This window comes from Elephas maximus, chromosome X (genome assembly GCF_024166365.1).
Source record: "Elephas maximus indicus isolate mEleMax1 chromosome X, mEleMax1 primary haplotype, whole genome shotgun sequence".
Taxonomy (NCBI): Eukaryota; Metazoa; Chordata; class Mammalia; order Proboscidea; family Elephantidae; genus Elephas; species Elephas maximus.
In genome coordinates this window covers 2,569,229-2,588,210 of record NC_064846.1, presented here as the reverse complement: position 1 = coordinate 2,588,210, position 18,982 = coordinate 2,569,229, and the positions used below count along the sequence as shown (strand labels likewise).

At 65.3% G+C, this 18,982-nt stretch overlaps 2 protein-coding genes across 18 annotated transcripts; both read left to right on the top strand.

Moving 5' to 3' along the window:
- Window positions 1-284: 284 nt before the first annotated feature.
- On the top strand, window positions 285-12,886 carry PLXNB3 (plexin B3). 6 transcript variants are annotated; one of them, XM_049872025.1, is made up of 35 exons: window positions 285-387; window positions 1,769-2,809; window positions 3,055-3,234; window positions 3,784-3,912; window positions 3,997-4,097; window positions 4,617-4,749; window positions 4,880-5,036; window positions 5,130-5,238; window positions 5,323-5,437; window positions 5,564-5,689; window positions 5,768-5,884; window positions 6,132-6,225; window positions 6,312-6,481; window positions 6,636-6,787; window positions 7,010-7,115; window positions 7,423-7,553; window positions 7,779-7,955; window positions 8,054-8,270; window positions 8,353-8,592; window positions 8,661-8,822; window positions 8,907-9,058; window positions 9,185-9,285; window positions 9,361-9,584; window positions 9,706-9,884; window positions 10,059-10,125; window positions 10,364-10,685; window positions 10,805-10,908; window positions 10,994-11,087; window positions 11,366-11,544; window positions 11,632-11,792; window positions 11,934-12,081; window positions 12,196-12,260; window positions 12,334-12,409; window positions 12,510-12,584; window positions 12,704-12,886. In XM_049872025.1, exons 1-35 carry the CDS (start codon window positions 328-330, stop codon window positions 12,806-12,808), a joined length of 5,769 nt encoding a protein of 1,922 aa, XP_049727982.1. In that variant the 5' UTR covers window positions 285-327; the 3' UTR covers window positions 12,809-12,886. The 6 variants fall into 6 exon arrangements, with proteins under 6 accessions (XP_049727982.1, XP_049727981.1, XP_049727980.1 ...); XM_049872024.1 differs by having other exon boundaries at window positions 12,510-12,886; XM_049872023.1 differs by having other exon boundaries at window positions 11,632-12,081; window positions 12,510-12,571.
- Window positions 12,887-13,680: 794 nt separating this feature from the next.
- SRPK3 (SRSF protein kinase 3) lies at window positions 13,681-18,945 on the top strand. 12 transcript variants are annotated; one of them, XM_049872034.1, is made up of 16 exons: window positions 13,681-14,009; window positions 14,147-14,332; window positions 14,399-14,529; window positions 14,712-14,820; window positions 14,932-15,019; window positions 15,224-15,311; window positions 15,772-15,878; window positions 15,954-16,119; window positions 16,223-16,248; window positions 16,885-17,014; window positions 17,102-17,341; window positions 17,417-17,517; window positions 17,871-17,978; window positions 18,050-18,119; window positions 18,195-18,287; window positions 18,499-18,945. In XM_049872034.1, the coding sequence occupies exons 1-16, from the start codon at window positions 13,729-13,731 to the stop codon at window positions 18,681-18,683; spliced, it is 2,109 nt and encodes a 702-aa protein (XP_049727991.1). In that variant the 5' UTR covers window positions 13,681-13,728; the 3' UTR covers window positions 18,684-18,945. The 12 variants fall into 12 exon arrangements, with proteins under 12 accessions (XP_049727991.1, XP_049727988.1, XP_049727986.1 ...); XM_049872031.1 differs by having other exon boundaries at window positions 16,885-17,341; XM_049872029.1 differs by having other exon boundaries at window positions 16,885-17,517.
- The last annotated feature ends 37 nt before the right edge of the window (window positions 18,946-18,982 follow it).

Genomic DNA, 18,982 nt, shown 5'->3' with positions numbered 1-18,982 from the left:
CTCCCTGGGGTGGGGAGTGATGGGGAGCCCCCTACCCAGAACACTCCAGGGGGGGTAAGAGCACCAGATAACGGGCTCCTGGGCCTGGGAGTCAGGACAGAGGGGACATTGTTGGGGTGGAGGCAGGGCTGCCTTGGCCCCGGCCACTATTGACAAAGCTGCCAGCTGTGGCTGAGCCCGGCCGTCAGGCCCTCGCCCCCGGCCGCCCTCCTCCCCCGGGCCTGGCAGGAATGGGGCCGAGTCTCTGCCTCCCTCCCACTCGGGACAATGCCCCCCACAGCCATCTTGTGCCTGGCACCACTGCCCTGAGGCAGCTGAACTGATGAGATGTGCCATCCATGGTCCCGTGCTACTTGGAAGACCCCTCGGCTGCACAGTTTCATAGTGGTAAGTGTCTGGAACCCTCGTCCTCAAAGATGTCCCTGGGAGGGAGCAGGAGTGGTAGAATGGCACAGGCTGGGGCCCAGGCCTCACGGCCCCACCCCCTGTACTTCCTGGGTGCAGACACTGCGGGAGATAGGCCAGGCAAGTGGAAATGCCATGCTCAAGCAGCCTGGGCCTCCCTGTCTGTGTTCCTGAGATAAGGGGCTGGGGGCCTGCCCCAGGGCAGAAAGGGATGCAGGCCGTGTGCCCACTGGTTGACTGCCATCCCTGCTGCCATGTGCCCACACCCCAGCTGTAGGGGGTCAGGAGGAGGGAGGCCCCAGCGTCGGCCTGAAGCCTGTCTCCTGTTTTGTGTGTCTCCCTCGGCCAGTCCCCCAGGCAGCCAGCTGGGGCCCATCTGCCTGTGGCTGGGGGTCATGGGCCTTGCTCAGGGCTGGGGGTGGGCAGGGGGTTTGCAGCAGGACCTGTGCTCAGATCCTTGGCCTGGGGCACCCAGCAGGCCCATAGGAGCCATCTCTTGGGGTCTGGGCTTCTTGCAGGGGTGGGGGAAGGGGAGGGGTGCCTTTCTCCCCCTCCCTCTCCCTGTCTCTTCAAGTGCTCTTTCCTTCTCTCTTCCTCTCACACCCCTCCTGGTCAACACTCCCACAGCTAGGGCCTCTGGTGCCTCCCCTCAGCCCCTGGCCCCACCTCTGCTAGTCTCAGCTCTCTCCCAGCTCAGCCCTGACCACCCCCAGCTCCATCTTGGGCTTCTGAGTGTGACCTTGTTATGTCCCCACTGCCCCTGACCACCACCCATCCGCTTTAGTTTCCCCCAGCTCTCTGACATGAGCCCATGGCTTCTCTCCTCTCCACCACATTCCCCCTCACCCAGGCCATCCCAACCCCTCTGCCTCCCTGTCTCCCATCCACTGCCCACTGCCCACTGCCTCAGGCTGGCCAGGATAGCCCTCCCTCTCTCCCCTCCCCTGCCCCTCTAGCCCTCAGAGCCCCTCCTCTTTCTCCATCTCTTGGACACTCTTTATCCCTCCTCAGACTCTCCTCCTCTGTCTCTTGTCTCCCTCTCTCCTTTTTTATCCCTCTGCCTTTTTTCTTTACTCTTTCTGTCCCTCTCTACGCTCTCTCTGTCCTTCTTTTTCTTTGTCCCCCTCTCTGTCCACCCCTTTGTCCTTCTCTCCCTCCCTCCCTGTCTCTGTCCTTCCTCCTTGCCTCTTCCTCTGCCCCCCCTCTCCCCACCCCTCTCTGCTTCTGTCCCTACCCTGGTGTGTCTGCCCCCGGCCCTCTCTGTCTTACCCTGTCTTGGCCCTTTCCATGCCGACTCATGCCTCCTTGGGGAGGGGGGCTGCTGACTCCCTCCCACCAGGCCTCATTGCTGACTCTCCCCCAGGCCCCCGTGATGGCCCTCCGGCCTCCCTTTTGTCTCCACCTCCTGCTGCTGCTGCTGCCGCCGCCACCACTGCCTCTAACCGGGGCTCACCGATTCTCTGCACCCAACACCACCTTCAATCACTTGGCGCTTGCGCCAGGCCCGGGCTCCCTCTATGTGGGTGCTGTGAACCGCCTCTTCCAGCTCAGCCCTGAACTGCAGCTGGAGGCCATGGCTGTCACCGGCCCTGTCCTCGACAGCCCCGACTGCGTGCCCTTCCGAGACCCGGCCGAGTGCCCACAGGCCCGGCTCACTGACAATGCCAACCAGCTACTGCTGGTGAGCAGCCGGGCCCAGGAGTTGGTGGCCTGTGGGCAGGTGCGGCAGGGCGTGTGCGAGAAGCGGCGCCTGGGGGATGTGGCTGAGCTGCTGTACCAGGCCGAGGACCCTGGTGACGGACAATTTGTGGCCGCCAATGCTCCCGGAGTGGCCACAGTGGGCCTGGTGGTGCCCGTGCCAGGGCAAGACCTTCTGCTAGTGGCCAGGGGCCTGGCGGGCAAGCTGTCGGGCGGGGTCCCTCCGCTGACCGTGCGCCAGCTGGCTGGGCCCCAGCCCTTCTCCAGCGAAGGCTTGGGCCGCCTCGTGGTGGGCGACTTCTCTGACTACAACAATAGTTACGTGGGTGCCTTTGCTGATGCCCGGTCTGCCTACTTCGTCTTCCGCCGCCGCGGGGCCCGGGCTCAGGCTGAGTACCGCTCCTACGTGGCCCGTGTCTGTCTGGGTGACACCAACCTCTACTCTTACGTGGAGGTGCCCCTGGTTTGCCGCGGCCAGGGCCTCGTCCAGGCTGCCTTCCTTGCCCCGGGCACCCTGCTGGGAGCATTTGCTGCTGGCTCAAGGGGGGCGAGGGCCGCCCTGTGTGCCTTTCCCTTGGCCCAGCTGGACGGGAGCATGGAGGAGGCCCGGCGGCTCTGCTACACGACAGCTGGCAGGGGCCCCAGTGGCTCAGAGGAAGCCATCGTCGAGTATGGTGTGACATCACGCTGTGTCACCCTACCCCCTGTGAGTGGCCCCTCACCCCCATCGGCCCACCCTAACTCCTGTCTGTCCCCCCCCCCACCCCGACAACAGGTCTGTGGGTCCCAGCGCAGGTGGAGGGGGCAGCCCTGCGTGAACATGACCATGGGCCAGTGAGGAGGCACTGGCTGGTCTCCCACCTGGCAAGCCTTTGGCCAAACCCCTGCCCCCTCCATTTCCCTCTCCCTGTCATGCAACTGCATCATACTGTCGGTCTCTCTTGCCCCCAGGACTCCCCGGAGTCATACCCCTGCGGTGATGAGCACACCCCCAGCCCTATTGCCGGCCGCCGCCCTCTGGAGGCTGAACCTCTACTGCTACTCAAGCAGCCCATCAGCGCCGTGGCTGCCCTCCAGGTGGATGGGCACATGATGGCCTTCCTGGGGGACACCCAGGGCCAGCTGCATAAGGTAAGGGCCTGTTGGGGGAGGGGCCCTAAGCGGTCAGGGAAGCTCCCGGCAGCCCTCCACCTCTTGGCCTGAGTCCCGCTGGCTGAAGGCTGCACCACATGCTGACAACTGGCCCTGTGCCACCTCCTGTGCTGGCTCCCAGATGCTTAGGATGGCTGCCCTGGGAGCCTTCCCGTGGTGGCCCTGCCTTCTCTAGCCGACAGTGCCAGCCCGTGGGGCAGGGCTAGGGTGGGACCTGGTCCTCAGAGCATCTGGCAGAACAGGCCCTGCTGGTGAAGGGCCTCATCTGGGGGGTTTTGTGGCTCCCTGGAGAGGCTGTCCCAGGCCTGGTGATGCTGGCTGGACCCTTGGTGGCATGGAACGGTCTCCCTAGTCAGGTGGGAAAGGAAATAGGCATGGGGGGTGGGGCGGGCAGGTGTTCCCCGGACGTGTTTGTGTATAGGGCAGGTATGTTCTTGCCAACAAGCACCAACCTGGAGAGTTGGCCTGGACTCAGGGCTTCAGCTGGTGGCCCAGCCCCACCCTCGCGTCCCCGCCCCCCCGCCCCAGGTCTTTCTCAGCAACTCCCAGGGCCAGGTGTACTACTCCCAGCAAGTGGGTCCCCCAGGCTCGGCCATCAGTCCTGACCTGCTGGTGGACAGCAGTGGCAGCCACCTCTATGTCCTGACTGCCCAGCAGGTGAGGACCACCAAGGGCAGGGGCTGGGCACATGTGGCCCGGGGTGCCATGCTCACAGCCTCTCTCGCCCTGCTGCCCACGCAGGTGGATCGGGTGCCCGTGGCAGCCTGCCCCCAGTTCCCTGACTGCACCAGCTGCCTGCAGGCCCGGGACCCACTCTGCGGCTGGTGTATCCTTCAGGGCAGGTAAGCGCCGCCCTGGCGGTGTGGGCTGGGAGCCCCAGCTGCTGCCCAGCCCAGGCTGAACCTGGAGGTGGCTCTAGGCTGGAGGAGGGGGACTGCGGTGTCATCACCAAACTCCCCCTCCTGCCCCGTCTCACTGGCCAACAAGATGGCTAGCACCCCCTTCTCGACACGCCCAACCTGCTCACATTTCCTTCCCCAGCCCTATCCCAGGCCAGGCCTCTGTCCCCTCTCCTGGTGTCCTCATCTTCCCCAGTCTCCTCCAGCCCATGCTCCACACAGAAACCCGAGGAATCCCTGATCACAACCATACTTCCGACCTACATCCTCCCCCTGCCTCCAACCCTCCAGTAGCTTCCCTCTCACTCAAAGTCAAGGCCAAAGCCGGCACCTTGACCCTAAAGCACCTTGTGCTTGGCCACCTTCCTCACTGTCTCCAGCTGGGCCATCTAGGTGGGCTGGGTGATGAGGACCAGAGGTCCCCAAGACCCCACAGTAATCCAGTGGGCCCCTGCCCACCAGGTGTACCCGGAAGGGCCAGTGTGAGCGGGCAGCTCAGCCGAACCAGTGGCTGTGGAGCTATGAAGAGGGGAGCCACTGTCCACACATCCAGGCCCTGCTGCCGGCCCAGCACCCCCGCCAGGAGCAGGGCCAGGTAGGACACAGCCTCTGTGGCACTGCCTCCCTGCTCTGCTTCCGCCCCCAGCACTGGCCTGCCTCGCCTTCCTCAGCCAGGTGGCCTGCAGAACCGCTGCCTGCTCTGGTTCTCTCCCACGTGTCCCCAGGTTACCCTCTCTGTCCCCCGGCTGCCTGCCCTGGCCCTGGACGAGTACTTCCACTGTGCCTTTGGAGACTATGACAGCTTGGCTCACGTGGAAGGGCCCCATGTGACCTGTGTCACCCCTCCCCATGACCAGGTGCCACTTAACCCTCCAGGCACAGGTGAGGGGCTCTGGGGCCAGGGCAGGGGGCCCAGGCAGGAGCTGGAAGCAGGAGGTCCCCCAGACCCACCCCGCCACCCCTGTCCCCTCCCAGACCATGTCACCCTGCTCCTGACCTTGATGTTTGAGGATGTGGTTGTGGCTGCTGCCAACTTCTCCTTCTATGACTGCAGCGCTGTCCAGGCCTTGGACATGGCCGCCCCGTGAGTTCCGAAGCTGGGCTCCTGCTGGGTGGAGGCAGACGGCCCCCAATGCACCCGGCCTGAGCCGCCTCCCTGCCCCTCCAGGTGCCGCGCTTGCGTGGGCAGCCTATGGCGGTGCCACTGGTGCCCCCAGAGCAGCCAGTGTGTGCTTGAGGAGCACTGCCCCGATGGCGAGAGGACCATCTACAGCGCCCAGGAGGTGGGTGGGGCTGTCAGACTCTGCCTTTCCCATTGTAGGCACCACAAGGCAAAAGTGGGCTGCTTCTCCCCACACCCTGTCCAGGCCCCTCGAGTTCTGAAGGGCTATGGGGTCTCATTTCCCCAGGTGGACGTCCAGGAGCGAGGCCCTGAGGCCTGCCCTCAGGTTGAGGGCCTGGCTGGTCCCCTGCTGGTGCCCGTGGGCTGGGAGAGTCGCTTGGTGCTGCGTGTGCGGAACCTTCACCATTTTCGAGTGAGTGGGTGGGCGGGGGGCAGCGATGGGGTGGGTGGGTGTGCCAATGTCCAAGGCCCTGATCATGTCCCGCCCTAGGGCCTGCCTGCCTCCTACCACTGCTGGCTGGAGCTGCCGGGAGAGCTTCGGAGGCTGCCCGCCTCCCTGGAAGAGACTGCTGGGGATGGGAGCCTTATCTACTGCCAGGCCCAGCAGGTGGCAGCTGCCCCACCACCTCACAGCCACAGGCACCTCCCAAAGCCCTGGGACAGGCCCCCATCTCATCATCTGCCCTCACTCAAGAGCGCCTGCTCTGTGCCGGGCCTTGGACACGTAGCGGGGACACAGGCCCTCGCCTTAACCCTGGGCCCTGAACGATCATGCCCATTCTGGGGGTATCCTGGAGGAGGAAGGGTTAGGGTGCCGAGTGGGCCCAGGACTTGACCCAGGCCTCCTCCCACAGTTCCACCCCTCAACCTCCCAGCGGGAGCTCCGGGTGCCCATCTATGTCACCCGGGGCGAGACCCAGCGCCTGGACAACGCAGACCTTCTTCATGGTGAGCTGGGGGCGAGCGGGGGGGGGGGGGGTGGGCAGGGCCTGCAGACGAAGAGAGGGACCTCATCGCTGCCTGATCTTCCCTAGTGACCCTGTATGACTGCGCTGTGGGCCACCCCGACTGCAGCCACTGCCAGGCAGCCAACGGGAGCCTGGGCTGCCTGTGGTGCCGCCACAGCCAGCCAGCCTGTCGCTATGGGCCCCTGTGCCCGCCCGGGGCTGCCCTGCAGCTCTGCCCTCGGCCTAGCATTTTCTCGGTGAGCACCCCGGCAGGCTGAGCCACCCCCATAGTCCCTCCCTTCCCCATGCCCCCTGCCACTGTCCTAGCCTCAGCTGCCCCAGATCCCTGAGCCTCACGGCTGAGCAGGGCTGTGGTTGCAGCACGCCATCTTCCATTCCTCCCGGATACAGATTGAGCCCCGGACTGGTCCCCCAGAGGGAGGCCTGGCCCTCACCATCCTAGGCTCGAACCTGGGCCGGGACTTCGCCGATGTGCGGGACGCTGTGAGGGTGGCTGGCCGGCCCTGCAGCCCTGACCCAGCTCTGTACCGGATCTCTGCTCGGTGAGGCGCCAGGCCACCCCGGAAGAAAGGAAGCTTTCGGCCAAAAAGCATGGGGCCCTGGTGCAGAAGCGAGGGCGCAAAGCTAGTCAGCAGAGGGGGGAGGAGCTGGCAGCGGGGAGGGTGGGGGGGTGGGCAGGCTCGGAGCAGGGGCTGAGTGGCCCTGGCCAGGGATCCAGGGAGCTCCACCTGGCCAGACGCATGTCCCTGGCCTCCACTCCTCAGAATTGTGTGTGTGACGTCTCCCGCCCCCAACGGCACCGTGGGGCCAGTTCAAGTGGCCATTAAGGGTCGGCCACCGGGCATCTCCACCCAGCACTTCACTTACCAGGTCAGTGCCCACTGGACCTGGTCCAGATGCAGGAGGGTGGGTGGGCATCTAAGTGAGCGCTGTGAACTTGACCTGAGGTAGCAGGCCTCTGGCTGCCTGTCTGGGAGGGGTCACGAAGCGTGGGAAGCCCAGAGCAGAAGCAGTGGGTGCAGAGGTGGTTAGCACAGTGCTCTGGATAGAGGGCGTGGTCGGCTGGGGCCCAGGGGACAAAGCTCTTACAGCCCAAGGGCAGTGGGGATGGGGCCTGAGAGGTGAGGAGGCACCAGGTCAGGCTGCCAGGCCTGCCCCAGCCCACCCTGTTCCCCAGGACCCGGTCCTACTGAGCCTGAGTCCCCTGTGGGGCCCCCAGGCAGGGGGCACCCAGCTCACCATCCGTGGGCAGCACCTCCAGACAGGGGGCAACATCAGTGCGTTCGTGGGAGGTCAGCCTTGTCCCATGTGAGTACCTGGCCCTGCTGGCCCACCACTCTCTGTAGGCCTCAGTGTTCCTTTCTGTACAGTGGAGTGGGCGGACTCGGGACTCCCGAAGGCCCCCTTCCAATTCGCAGAGAATGACCCTGGCGCCCACCCCACTGGTCTCCTTGAGGAAGGCAAAGGGGCCTCCCGTGTGGGGACAGCGCTAGGCCACAGCCCAAGAGGACAACCCCCTACCCACACCCGCAGCCGAGAGCCTGTGTGTCCTGAGACTATCACGTGCCGCACCATGCCCCAGGCAGCCCCAGGAAAAGCAATCGTTCAAGTTGTCTTCGGCCAGGCCCAGCGCACGCTGCTGTCCAGCCCGTTCCTCTACACGGCCAACCCCCAGCTTCTGGCAGCGGAGCCCAGTGTCAGCTTCCGGGGGTGAGAAGCCAGGCTGCCGACCCTGGACAACCTGAGGCAGGGGCCGGCCCCCCCGCCCCGCCCCTGCCCAATGCCCACCCTCTGTTGTCCTGGTGCAGGGGCGGGCGGCTGATCCGTGTCAGGGGCTCAGGCCTGGACGTTGTGCGGCGGCCCCTGCTGTCGGTGTGGCTGGAGGCCGAGGGCCCGGAGGGGGTCACACTGGCCTGGCCTGAGCCCAGCCTGGCCCAGCCCCAGGACCCAGACCCAAGGCGGAGCTGTGGGGTCCCTGCTGCAGACCCCCAGGCTTGTGTCCGGCTTGATGGGGGCTTGCTGCAGGTGAGCCCCTGTTGCCGGTGGGGAGGGGAGAGGGAGGGTGCCCCAACTGACATACTGTGCCTGCCCTGGCTGCCTCCCACAGTGCTCCACGGTCTGCTCCATCAACTCGTCCAGCCTCCTCCTGTGCCTGAGCCCTGCTGTGCCTGATGGCGCCCGCCCACGCCGGGTCTTCTTCACCCTGGACAATGTGCACGTGGACTTTGCCAGGGCCAGCGGGGGCCGGGCCTTCCTCTACCAGCCCAACCCCCGCCTGGCGCCCCTCAGCCGCGATGGCCCCATCCGCCCCTACCGTCTCAAGCCAGGCAACGTGCTCGATGTGGAGGTGAGGGACGCTCGGGCCTCGGGCGGGAGAGGCAGGGACCCAGCTCAGGCCTGTGCTCTGTCCCCCAGGGTGAGGGCCTCAACCTGGGTATCAGCAAGGAGGAGGTGCGTGTGCTCATCGGAGACGGGGAGTGCCTGGTGAAAACGCTCACCCTCACCCACCTCTACTGTGAGCCACCCCTGCAGGCCCCGCAGCCCAGCAACAGCTCTGGCAGCCTGCCCCAGTTCGTGGTGAGGCCGCGGGCTGGGTGGTGGGCGGTGGGCAGCAGGCGGCCAGCACCCAGGGCCGAGCTCAAGCCCGCCGCCCACCCACAGGTGCACATGGGCAACGTGCGGCTGGCACTGGGCCCTGTGCAGTATGAGGCAGAGCCTGCGCTGGCCACCTTCCCCGTGGAAGCCCAAGTGGGCCTGGGGCTGGGCGCCGCCCTGCTGACTGCTGCCGTGCTCCTGCTCACCCTCATGTACAGGTGAGGCACCAGCCCACCCCACGTCCCCTCAGCCCTCTGCCCTAAGGAAAGGGCGGCTCCCCGCCTAGGCTGGGCTGGGTGGGCTGGCGGCCCCGACCTACAGCTGACCCTGGCCCTGGACTCCAGGCACAAGAGCAAGCAGGCCTTGCGAGACTACCAGAAGGTGCTGGTGCAGCTGGAGAACCTGGAGATCAGCGTGGGCGACCAGTGCCGCAAGGAGTTCACAGGTGCGGGCGTGAGGGGACAGCAAGGGACCACCTGGCCTGGGCCCACCCTGGCCCTCACCAGCTCCCCGCCTGCAGACCTGATGACCGAGATGACCGACCTCAGTAGCGACCTGGAGGCCAGTGGCATCCCCTTCCTGGACTACCACACGTACGCGGAGCGCGTCTTCTTCCCCGGCCATGGCGGCTGCCCGCTGCAGCCCTGGCCCAACGGGCCTGAGGAAGAGGCCCGCCACGCCACTGTGCGCCAGGGCCTCACGCAGCTCTCCCACCTGCTCAACAGCAGACTCTTCCTCCTCACAGTGAGGGCTGCCTGGGCTCGGGTGCTGGCTGGGGAGGGTGGCGGGACTGGGGACAGAAGTGAGTGCTGGGGTGGGCGCAGGGCACGGGCCTTCCCCCAGTGAGCACCGGCCCCCCACCTAGCTCATCCACACGCTGGAGGAGCAGCCCAGCTTCTCCCAGCGTGACCGCTGCCACGTGGCCTCCCTGCTGTCCCTTGCGCTGCATGGCAAGCTGGAGTACCTGACCGACATCCTGAAGACCCTGCTCGGCGACCTGGCCGCCCATTATGTGGACAAGAACCCCAAGCTCATGCTGCGCAGGTGGGCCTCGGGATGGGTGGGCCAGGGGCCACAGGAGGTAGGCTCCGAGGGAAGCCCCTGAGTGCCAGAAGAGAGGGGGCACTCGGGTGGGGGCCCGCCTCAGCCCGTGGGGAGGGGGCACGGGCAGAGCAGGATGGGCCTGTAGCCCCCCGAGCTGAGGCCTAATCCCTGCAGGACAGAGAGCATGGTGGAGAAGCTGCTCACTAACTGGCTGTCCATCTGTCTCTACGCCTTCCTGAGGGTGAGGAGTGCCGCCCGCCTGCAGCCATCCTTGTTCCCACACAGGGGCTTGGTCAGGGTGGGGCCTCAGGGCAGGCTGAGGATGAGAGCTCTCTCCCTGCCTCAGGGGCACCGGGAGGGCACAGCAACAGGAGAGGAAGGGCCTCGAACCCTGTACCGGGGGCTAGACGAAAGCGAAGGCCAGGAAAGGCCGGAGCTGAGCCTCTTCGTGTGCATTGAGCCTGTCCTGATGATCACAGGAGGTGGCTGGAGAGCCGCTGTACATGCTCTTTCGGGCCATCAAGTACCAGGTGGACAAGGGCCCTGTGGACGCCGTGACGGGCAAGGCCAAGCGCACCCTGAACGACAGCCGCCTGCTGAGGGAGGACGTGGAGTTCCGGCCCCTGACGCTCATGGTGCTGGCAGGCACCAGCAGGATGGCAGGGACCAGCAGCGGGCAGTGTGTGCCAGCCCGGGTGCTCGACACCGACACTATCACCCAGGTCAAGGAGAAGGTGTTGGACCAGGTCTACAAGGGCACCCCCTTCTCCCAGAGGCCCTCTGTGCACACCCTAGACCTCGGTGAGAGGGCCTGCCCCACCTGGGCCCTTCCCATCTGCAGACGCTCTGCTCTGCCTTGCCGAGAATAGGGGACTCTGGGAACAGACTGGGGGCCGACTGGTTTCCCTGTGTCCCCCCAGAGTGGCGCTCAGGCATGGCTGGTCACCTCACTCTGTCTGATGAGGACCTGACCTCGGTGACCCAGAACCACTGGAAGAGACTCAACACCCTACAGCACTACAAGGTGGGCAGGGTGGGGGCTAGAGATCCGGCCCTGCCTCAGGGGTCAGCCAGTGACAGTGACTGGGCCTCTGCCCCCTCCCTGCCAGGTCCCGGATGGAGCCACGGTGGGGCTCATCCCCCAGCTGCACCACATAGGCACCATCACCCAGAGTCCAGTCCAGAGCTGCCCCTCTGGGGAGAGTGAGTGCTTCAGCCCAGACATGCTGTCTGCCCTGGGACGACGCACCAGTGGGCTTCCCAAGCCCTGAAACCAGGCCTTGCCCGGGTCTCCCACCTTGCACACGGGGAGGAGGGTCCAAAGCCCAGGGTAGTGGACCAGGGCAGGAGAGGACGTGGCCTGAGCTGGGGCCCCTACTCGGCCACCCTCCTCTCCCCACTCTCCTCCTTTTCTCTCCTCACTGGGTGAGTGGGCCGGGCAACCCAGGCCGACAGAGCAAGGCCAGTCCTGGTGCTTTCAGACACACCCATGCTCGAGGACAGTGAGGAGGGTGGACTCCGCCTCTGGCACCTGGTGAAGGCCACTGAGGAGCCAGAAGGGACCAAGCCTCGGCGGAGCAGCCTGCGGGAACGGGAGCGCGAGCGGGCCCGAGCCAAGGCCATTCCGGAAATCTACCTCACCCGCCTGCTCTCCATGAAGGTCAGGGGCCAGGAGGCCGGCGGGGGTCCCGACTGAGCTGGCGCTACCCTGCCCCACACACCCCCAACAACCCTGCCTGCCTTGCAGGGCACGCTGCAGAAGTTTGTGGACGACACGTTCCAGGCCATCCTGAGCGTGAACCGCCCCGTGCCCATCGCCGTCAGGTACTTGTTTGATTTCCTGGACGAGCTGGCGGAGAAGCACGGCATCGATGACCCTGACACTCTGCACATCTGGAAGACCAACAGGTGCCAGGCCTTACCCCACCACGTCCCCTGGTCACAAGGATGGCTCCTGACGGGAATGAGGGCTGGAACCCTGGCTGTGGCGTGTGCTGCCGGAGGGCCCAGCCGGCCACGCAACGGCCCATGTCCGGCCTGTGTCCCCAGCCTGCTGCTGAGGTTCTGGGTGAACACCCTGAAGAACCCCCAGTTCATCTTTGATGTGCGGGTGTCAGACAATGTGGATGCCATCCTTGCCGTCATCGCCCAGACCTTCATCGACTCCTGCACCGTCTCGGAGCACAAAGTGGGCCGGGTGAGGGCACCCTGGGGCCAGCGGGCTGGAGGAGGAGAGGCCGTGGGGCTGTGGATGGGGTGGGCCCGGGCGGGCCTGGGGAGAAGCTCACATGTGCCTCTCCTCCCGGCGCAGGATTCCCCTGTGAACAAACTTCTCTATGCTCGGGAGATCCCTCGCTACAAGCAGATGGTGGAGAAGTAGGTGTCCCGCTGGCTAGTTAAGGCTGGGGGTACGGGCCTGGCCCACCCCTAACTCTGTCCTCTCTCCCAGATACTACACAGACATTCGTGAGAGCTCCCCAGCCAGCTACCAGGAGATGAACTCAGCTCTTGCTGAGCTCTCGGGGGTGAGGTGCAGCCTGGGAGGGGGGAAGGGGGGAAGATGGGGTGGGCCTCAGGGCTCGAGCCACAGGCTGGGGCCTCACCCCCACCCCACGCTGCCCCCAGAGCTACACCTCTGCCCCTCACTGCCTGGAGGCACTGCAAGACCTCTACAAGCACATCCACAGGTATTACGACCAGGTGAGACCCCAACCACTCTGGAGGGACAGTGGAGCTCAGAGGGGTGATTCCTCAGGGAGGCCCTGGCAGCCCCCTGCTGAAATGAGGCCTCAGGCGGGCCCCCGACCCTCCCCGGACAGATCATCAGCGCCCTGGAGGAAGACCCCATGGGCCAGAAGATGCAGCTGGCCTGCCGCCTACAGCAGATCGCCGCCCTGGTGGAGAACAAAGTGACTCACCTGTGAGCTCCGTGGGCCTGGGGAGCAGCCAGCAGGACCCCCGCTGCAGTGCCTTATGACCCCTGGGTCTAGCCAGTGACTGAGGAGGGGCCAGCCAAGCACACAGGGTGGGTGGGGTGCACACCAGGGGCTGTGCCTGGCAGCACTGCCCCCAGCGTCTCTCCCACTTGGGCGTGTGTCTAATTTATAGCCGCCCACCTCTTCCCCGCCGACCTCTCCCGCCCACTGTATTTATTTGCTTGCTGGAGAATCACATCTGGAAATAAAATAGAAATACATCTTTCAAGACAAAGCCCAGCCTCCACCTCCCCCTACAAGTCAGCTCAGCCTTCCCAGGGGCTGCCTTCCCTGGTCTGCCTGAGGGAAAGAGAGGGATGCAGGACCAAGTGTCTCCCTTTTTGGATAACTACGGTCAAGGCCAAGCTCCCTCTGCTTCACCCTGACTCCCTGACAGCCTGCACCCTTGCCCCTCCGAAGGGTGCTTGAAGGATCTGGAGTGATCTTTCTAAGGCGGAAGTGCCCGTAGCATCTGCCAGAAAGCCACACTGCTGCCCATAGACTCCAGGCGGAGCCCCTAGGCTGGCCCAAAGCCCCCCACCTGCCTCCATCTGTGCTTCGGCCGTGGTCAGATGGGGGGTGGCAGGCAGGTCTGGGGATCTAGTTCATCCCCGTGGTCCCAGGCTCCGGAGGGCTGTCACCGCCCTGCTCCCAGGCTTGGAAGCAGCATGGCCTTGCTTGCTCCCCATGAGGGCAGGGCTAGAGTGGCTGGTTCCCGTGGAAATGGCGGTGGGACAGTGAGGGGCCGGGCTCCCACTCAGCTGGCCCAGGCACCTCTAGTCAGGGAACCAGGTGTCTCAGCTCATGCCTGTGCTGGTTACTGAGGACCTCCGGCCCCTGGGCCGGCCAGAGCCCCAATTACATCACAGATGGGGAAGGGAGACGGGCAGTGGCGGGAAAGGCGGGAACCGGCCAAACAGGCAAGCAGAGAAGGGGGTTCCGATGGGAATGGGAGGGGCCAAGTGGAATTGGAGAACGTTCTGTTGTGTCCTGCGAGTGAGCGCCAGCAGCCCTGGAGTGTGGGGGCTGGGCCTGGGGGCCGAATGGCTGCCATGGCCACACGTGGGGCTCGGCCTGGGGGCCAGGTCGCTGCTGTGTGTCCACTCAGTGGCCCTGAGGGCAGTCCTGGAGCGCCGGGGCTGGGTCACAGGTAGCACAGGGGCTTGATCTGGGGGCCGGGTCACTGCTATATTCCTGTGTGGGGCTGGGCCTGGGGGCTGGGCTCCGGGGGCGCCGCCGGCGTCACACCGCCCCCTCCCCGCGCCGGCCCGCATACCTTGCCCGCAGCCGAGCAGCTGGGAGGCTATTTATAAAGGCGGGTGAGATCAGCAGCCGAAGCTATAAATGCTGGGGCCGTGACCGGGCCCCACAGGAGCAGCCGCCCCGGGGCGCCGGAGCTGTGGTCCCGGCAGGGATGAGCGCCAGTGCGGGCGGCGGCGGCGGCGGCGGCGGGGACAGTGGCAGCAGCAGCAGGTAGGGCCCGGCCCGGCACTCCGGGGCCCCTGGAGCTTCTCCGAGCTCACTGTCACCCGCCCCCAGCTCACAGGCCTCCTGTGGGCCCGAGTCCTCGGGCTCTGAGTTGGCCCTGGCCGCGCCGGTGCCTCGGATGCTGCAGGGGCTTCTGGGCTCCGACGACGAGGAGCAGGAAGACCCTAAGGACTACTGCAAGGGTGAGGCCTGAGCTGGCTCCAAGGTGGCCACTGCCGGGCCGGGACAGGCCCCGGGAGCAGGAGGCTGCCCCAAGATTGGGGGGCCCACAACTGGGCCTGAGAGGGCAGAGGGCTGGCAGGGGGGCTGCCTGGGGGCAGGGGAGGGAGGCAGGCCCACCGTGATCTATGTGCTCCCTCACCAGGCGGCTACTACCCGGTGAAGATTGGTGACTTGTTCAATGGGCGGTACCACGTGGTGCGCAAGCTGGGCTGGGGCCACTTCTCCACTGTCTGGCTCTGCTGGGACATCCAGTGAGTGGCCCATGGGCCTCCCTGACCCCTGCACTTCAGGCTCACTCAGGGTCACCGGGCTGCCCCCTGCAGAGCTGGCCAGAGCCACAGCTGATGCGGGTCTTGTCGCAGGCGCAAGCGGTTCGTGGCCCTGAAAGTGGTGAAGAGCGCAGGGCATTACACAGAGACAGCTGTGGATGAGATCAAGCTCCTGAAATGTGTGAGGCGCCTCCTCCTGCAGTGGCTGGCCAGGCAATGCGGGTGCAGGGCCTGCCGGACCCCGTATAGGGCTCTGGGGGGTGTCAGGGAGGGGACAGCGTGGCCCACCTTGGTGGGAGAGGGGCCAGAGGTGCTGCAGGGGCTGCTGGACAGCCGCTGGTGAGGACGGGCCGGAGCCATTGTGGCCCCCTGCCTTCTGCTCCAGGTGCGGGACAGCGACCCCAGCGACCCCAAAAGAGAGACCATCGTTCAGCTTATTGATGACTTCAGGATCTCGGGGGTTAACGGTGTCCGTATCCTTTACGGTAGCAAAGGGGCCAGCTCCTGCCTTCCTAGCTTCCTGGGCCCCCATCTGCCGATCTGTGTGATGGTGCTTATCCCTCCCAGGGCTGCTGTTCTACGAAACAGCCCACCACTTTGGGAGTTCGTGACTCCATGGGGGGTTCAGTAGGCAACCAAGGTGGCAGAGGGCAGAGCGTACCTGGGCGTGGGAGTGGGGCTGCCTTGGGGGCTGTTCCAGCACCCTCTCTCTACGATGACCACAGAATGTACTGTCCAAACTGGCACACTTCTGAGAGTGACAGGGGACACTATAAATAATTATGCCAGGCGACGGTGGCCACCGGAACTGCCCAGGGAAAACGGGGCTGTCTGCTTACCCTGCTGCCCCACCCCGAGCCTCACTGCTGTCCCGGCAGCTGGGCGGGTGGGCTGAGCCAGAACCCTGCTGCCACCCTTCACTCGCAGGCCCAGATGTGTGCATGGTGCTGGAGGTCCTGGGCCACCAGCTCCTCAAGTGGATCATCAAGTCCAACTACCAGGGTCTGCCCGTGCCCTGTGTGAAGAGCATCGTGAGGCAGGTGAGCGCTGCCCACCAGGCCCCTAACCCGGCCTGGGCCGGCTAGCTAGGAAAACTCAGGTGTGGCTCTCCCCAGGTGCTGGATGGCCTGGACTACCTCCACACCAAGTGCAAGATCATCCACACAGACATCAAGCCCGAGAACATCCTGCTGTGTGTGGGGGACGCCTACATCAGGCGCCTGGCCACCGAGGCCACCGAGTGGCAGCAGTCAGGGGGCCCGCCGCCCTCCCGTTCCACAGGTACCAAGAGCTTGGCGGGCCGAGGTGGGCCCGCGGGGCCTCAGCCCCCCTGAGTCTGTTTCTCTCTCTCCCCTCACCTGCCCGCTGGTCTCCTGAACCCCAGTCAGCACTGCCCCCCCGGAGGTCTTGGTAAGTTGGGGCACCCTCTTGTCCTGCACTCCATTTCCCCATCCTCCAAGTCTGCCACCTCAGCCATACCGCTATCCCATCCCCACACCTGCAACAGCATGTCCAAAAGGCTGGGTAGCCTGGGTGAAGGTGACACATACCTACGGAGGTGCCTCATGTCCCAAACTGCCCTAGGTGGTGCTAGGCTCGCCACTGCTCCAGCAGGAGGCCTCGGGGCTTCCCTAACCATGAATGCAGCCCACCACACCGGGTTCAGTTCCTTCCCCACCGATGAGTGCCTGCGGCTCTGGGTGGCGGGTGTGGGGCTGGGCTCAGGAGTGGGAACAGGAACATGGAAGGAGCTGAGGTTGGCAGGGGGTTGTGAGGAGGTGGTGGGGTGAGCGGAGAGTGGCGAGTGGCAGAGTCACCTCCCCTCTGAGAGGGGAGCATCTGGCTCCCAGAGAGAGGGGGCATTGTGAGGGGCCAGGGCAAGGCGGGCAGGTGGGCAGGAGGGTGGTGGCAGTGGGCTGGACCATAATGGCACCCTGTTCTGGCACCTGTGGGACCCCGGGGCCTGGAGGCCTTCTCCCTTGTGGGAGTGTGTGGGCTACGGGCAGAGGCCTCGGCTGGCTGGGGTGACCCTGGCTCTGCTGGCAGCCTGGAAAGCTGTCCAAGAACAAGAGGAAGAAGCTGCGGCGCAAACGAAAGCAGCAGAAGCGGCTGCTGGAGGAGCGGCTGCGGGACCTGCAGAGGCTGGAGGCCATGGAGGCTGCAGCCCAGGCCGAGGGTGAGGAAGCGGCCAGGGTGGCAGGGTGCTGGGACACGGGGCCACAGGGCAAGTGGCTCCCAACCCACCTCCCTCCCATGTGCCCAGACACCAGCTCAAGACTAGAGGGGGGCAGTGGCTCTACCTCTTCTTCCGGCTGCCACCCTGGGGGGGCTGGGGCAGGCCCCTCCCCAGCCTCGTCGTCACCGGCCCCAGGTGGGGCACGCAGCCTCAGCCCCAGCTCGCAGACCTCAGGCTTCTCGGGCTCGCTTTTCTCTGCTGCCTCGTGCTCCGTCCTCTCGGGATCGTCCAATCAGCGGGAGACTGGGGGCCTCCTTTCACCCAGCAGTAAGTGGGCTGGGGGTACGGGCGGCTGCAGGCTGGGGTGGCGGGCCTGCTCACTCCCGGCTCTCCCTTCCCCAGCGCCATTCGGTGCCTCAAGCCTCCTGGTGAACCCCTTGGAGCCCCAAAACGCAGACAAAATCAAGATCAAGATTGCAGATCTGGGCAACGCCTGCTGGGTGGTATGAGCAGGCCTGTAGCCCAGCGGGGTGCAGTGTCTTGGCTGGGAGTGGGCCCAGCCCTGCTCTCAGGAAGCCCTGACGGGAGGGTAACCAGGGCCCTGACCTTGGAGCCTGCAGTGTACACCGTTCTTCTGTTTAGTTGTGAGCTCCTTCATCAACCCGGTCAACCAGCACTGAGTAACCGCCATGCTTAAACTCGGGTCACCAGCCCAATTCCTGTTGTGATACCCGGGACCCTAAGGCTTAGAGCAAGCCCCCAAGTAGGGCTATGATGCCTTGGGGACTTCTGTCGGGGCACCAGAGGTTGGGGTGGGGGCAGACCCAGCTTCCCCCAGAGCTCCCCTTGCCTGCAGCACAAGCACTTCACGGAGGACATCCAGACTCGGCAGTACCGGGCCGTGGAGGTTCTGATTGGTGCAGAGTATGGCCCCCCAGCTGACATCTGGAGCACAGCCTGCATGGTAGGGCGGGTGGTAAGATGGGGGGCTCCTGACTGGGCCTCTGTGGTGGCCTCACCCTCTCCCCATTCCAGGCCTTTGAGCTGGCCACTGGTGACTACCTGTTCGAGCCCCACTCTGGGGAAGACTACAGTCGGGATGAGGGTAGGTGAGGCGGCCCGGGGCTCACCTCAGAGCCTCCAGGTGGCCGGCCCACCCCAACCTCCTCTGTGCCCACAGACCACATTGCCCACATTGTGGAGCTCCTGGGAGACATCCCCCCGGTGTTCGCCCTCTCAGGCCGCTATTCCCGGGAGTTCTTCAACCGAAGAGGTAGGGGCCAGGGAGGGTGGGGCAGGGACCTTGGGTTCTGAAATGGGAAACTGGGTTCTAGGAGCCTGAGGCTTTCTGGGCAGCCTAAGAGCTCAGCTGGGAGCCCAGCCTGAGTGCCTGGTGGCCTGGAGGTGGCTCCTAACACCCACCCGGGGACCACAGCCCAACGCCCAGCCCAAGGGCAGAGCCTGATGCCGGCCGCCTTCCCCAGGAGAGCTGCGGCACATCCACAACCTCAAGCACTGGGGCCTGTATGAGGTGCTCGTGGAGAAGTATGAGTGGCCCCTGGAGCAGGCCACGCAGTTCAGCGCCTTCCTGCTGCCCATGATGGAGTACATCCCGGAGAAGCGGGCCAGTGCCGCCGATTGCCTGCAGCACCCCTGGCTCAATCCCTAGCCCCACGTGGATGTGGGCCCTTGGGCCGGTAGGCTCACCCCCAGCTCTCAGTGCCTTCAGGGAAGCAGGGCACCCCCGCCAGCACCAGAGTGGCCCTCTCCCCACCCTGCTGGGGGTGAGTCCCTCACTCCCCCAAGCACGGGGGAGACACACAGGCCAGGCCCACCCTTCAGGATCTGTTTTGCCCCCAGTCTTCATGGACGGTCCTCTGACGAGCAACAGTGCTTCTTTTCTTAATAAAGTCAAAGCTGCAACCCCAGCATCCTGAGTGGGGTGAGCTGCCCTTCCCCGGAGGAGAG

Coding starts and splice junctions, on each gene's coding strand:
- PLXNB3 (XM_049872020.1), top strand. CDS start 328: ATGTGCCATCCATGGTCCCGTGCTACTTGGAAGACCCCTCGGCTGCAC. Junction 4,098..4,616: donor TGGTGTATCCTTCAGGGCAG/GTAAGCGCCGCC, acceptor CCTGCCCACCAG/GTGTACCCGGAAGGGCCAGT. Junction 6,226..6,311: donor CAACGCAGACCTTCTTCATG/GTGAGCTGGGGG, acceptor GATCTTCCCTAG/TGACCCTGTATGACTGCGCT.
- SRPK3 (XM_049872026.1), top strand. CDS start 13,729: ATGGGGAAGGGAGACGGGCAGTGGCGGGAAAGGCGGGAACCGGCCAAA. Junction 14,821..14,931: donor TGGCTCTGCTGGGACATCCA/GTGAGTGGCCCA, acceptor GTCTTGTCGCAG/GCGCAAGCGGTTCGTGGCCC. Junction 18,288..18,498: donor GGAGTTCTTCAACCGAAGAG/GTAGGGGCCAGG, acceptor CGCCTTCCCCAG/GAGAGCTGCGGCACATCCAC.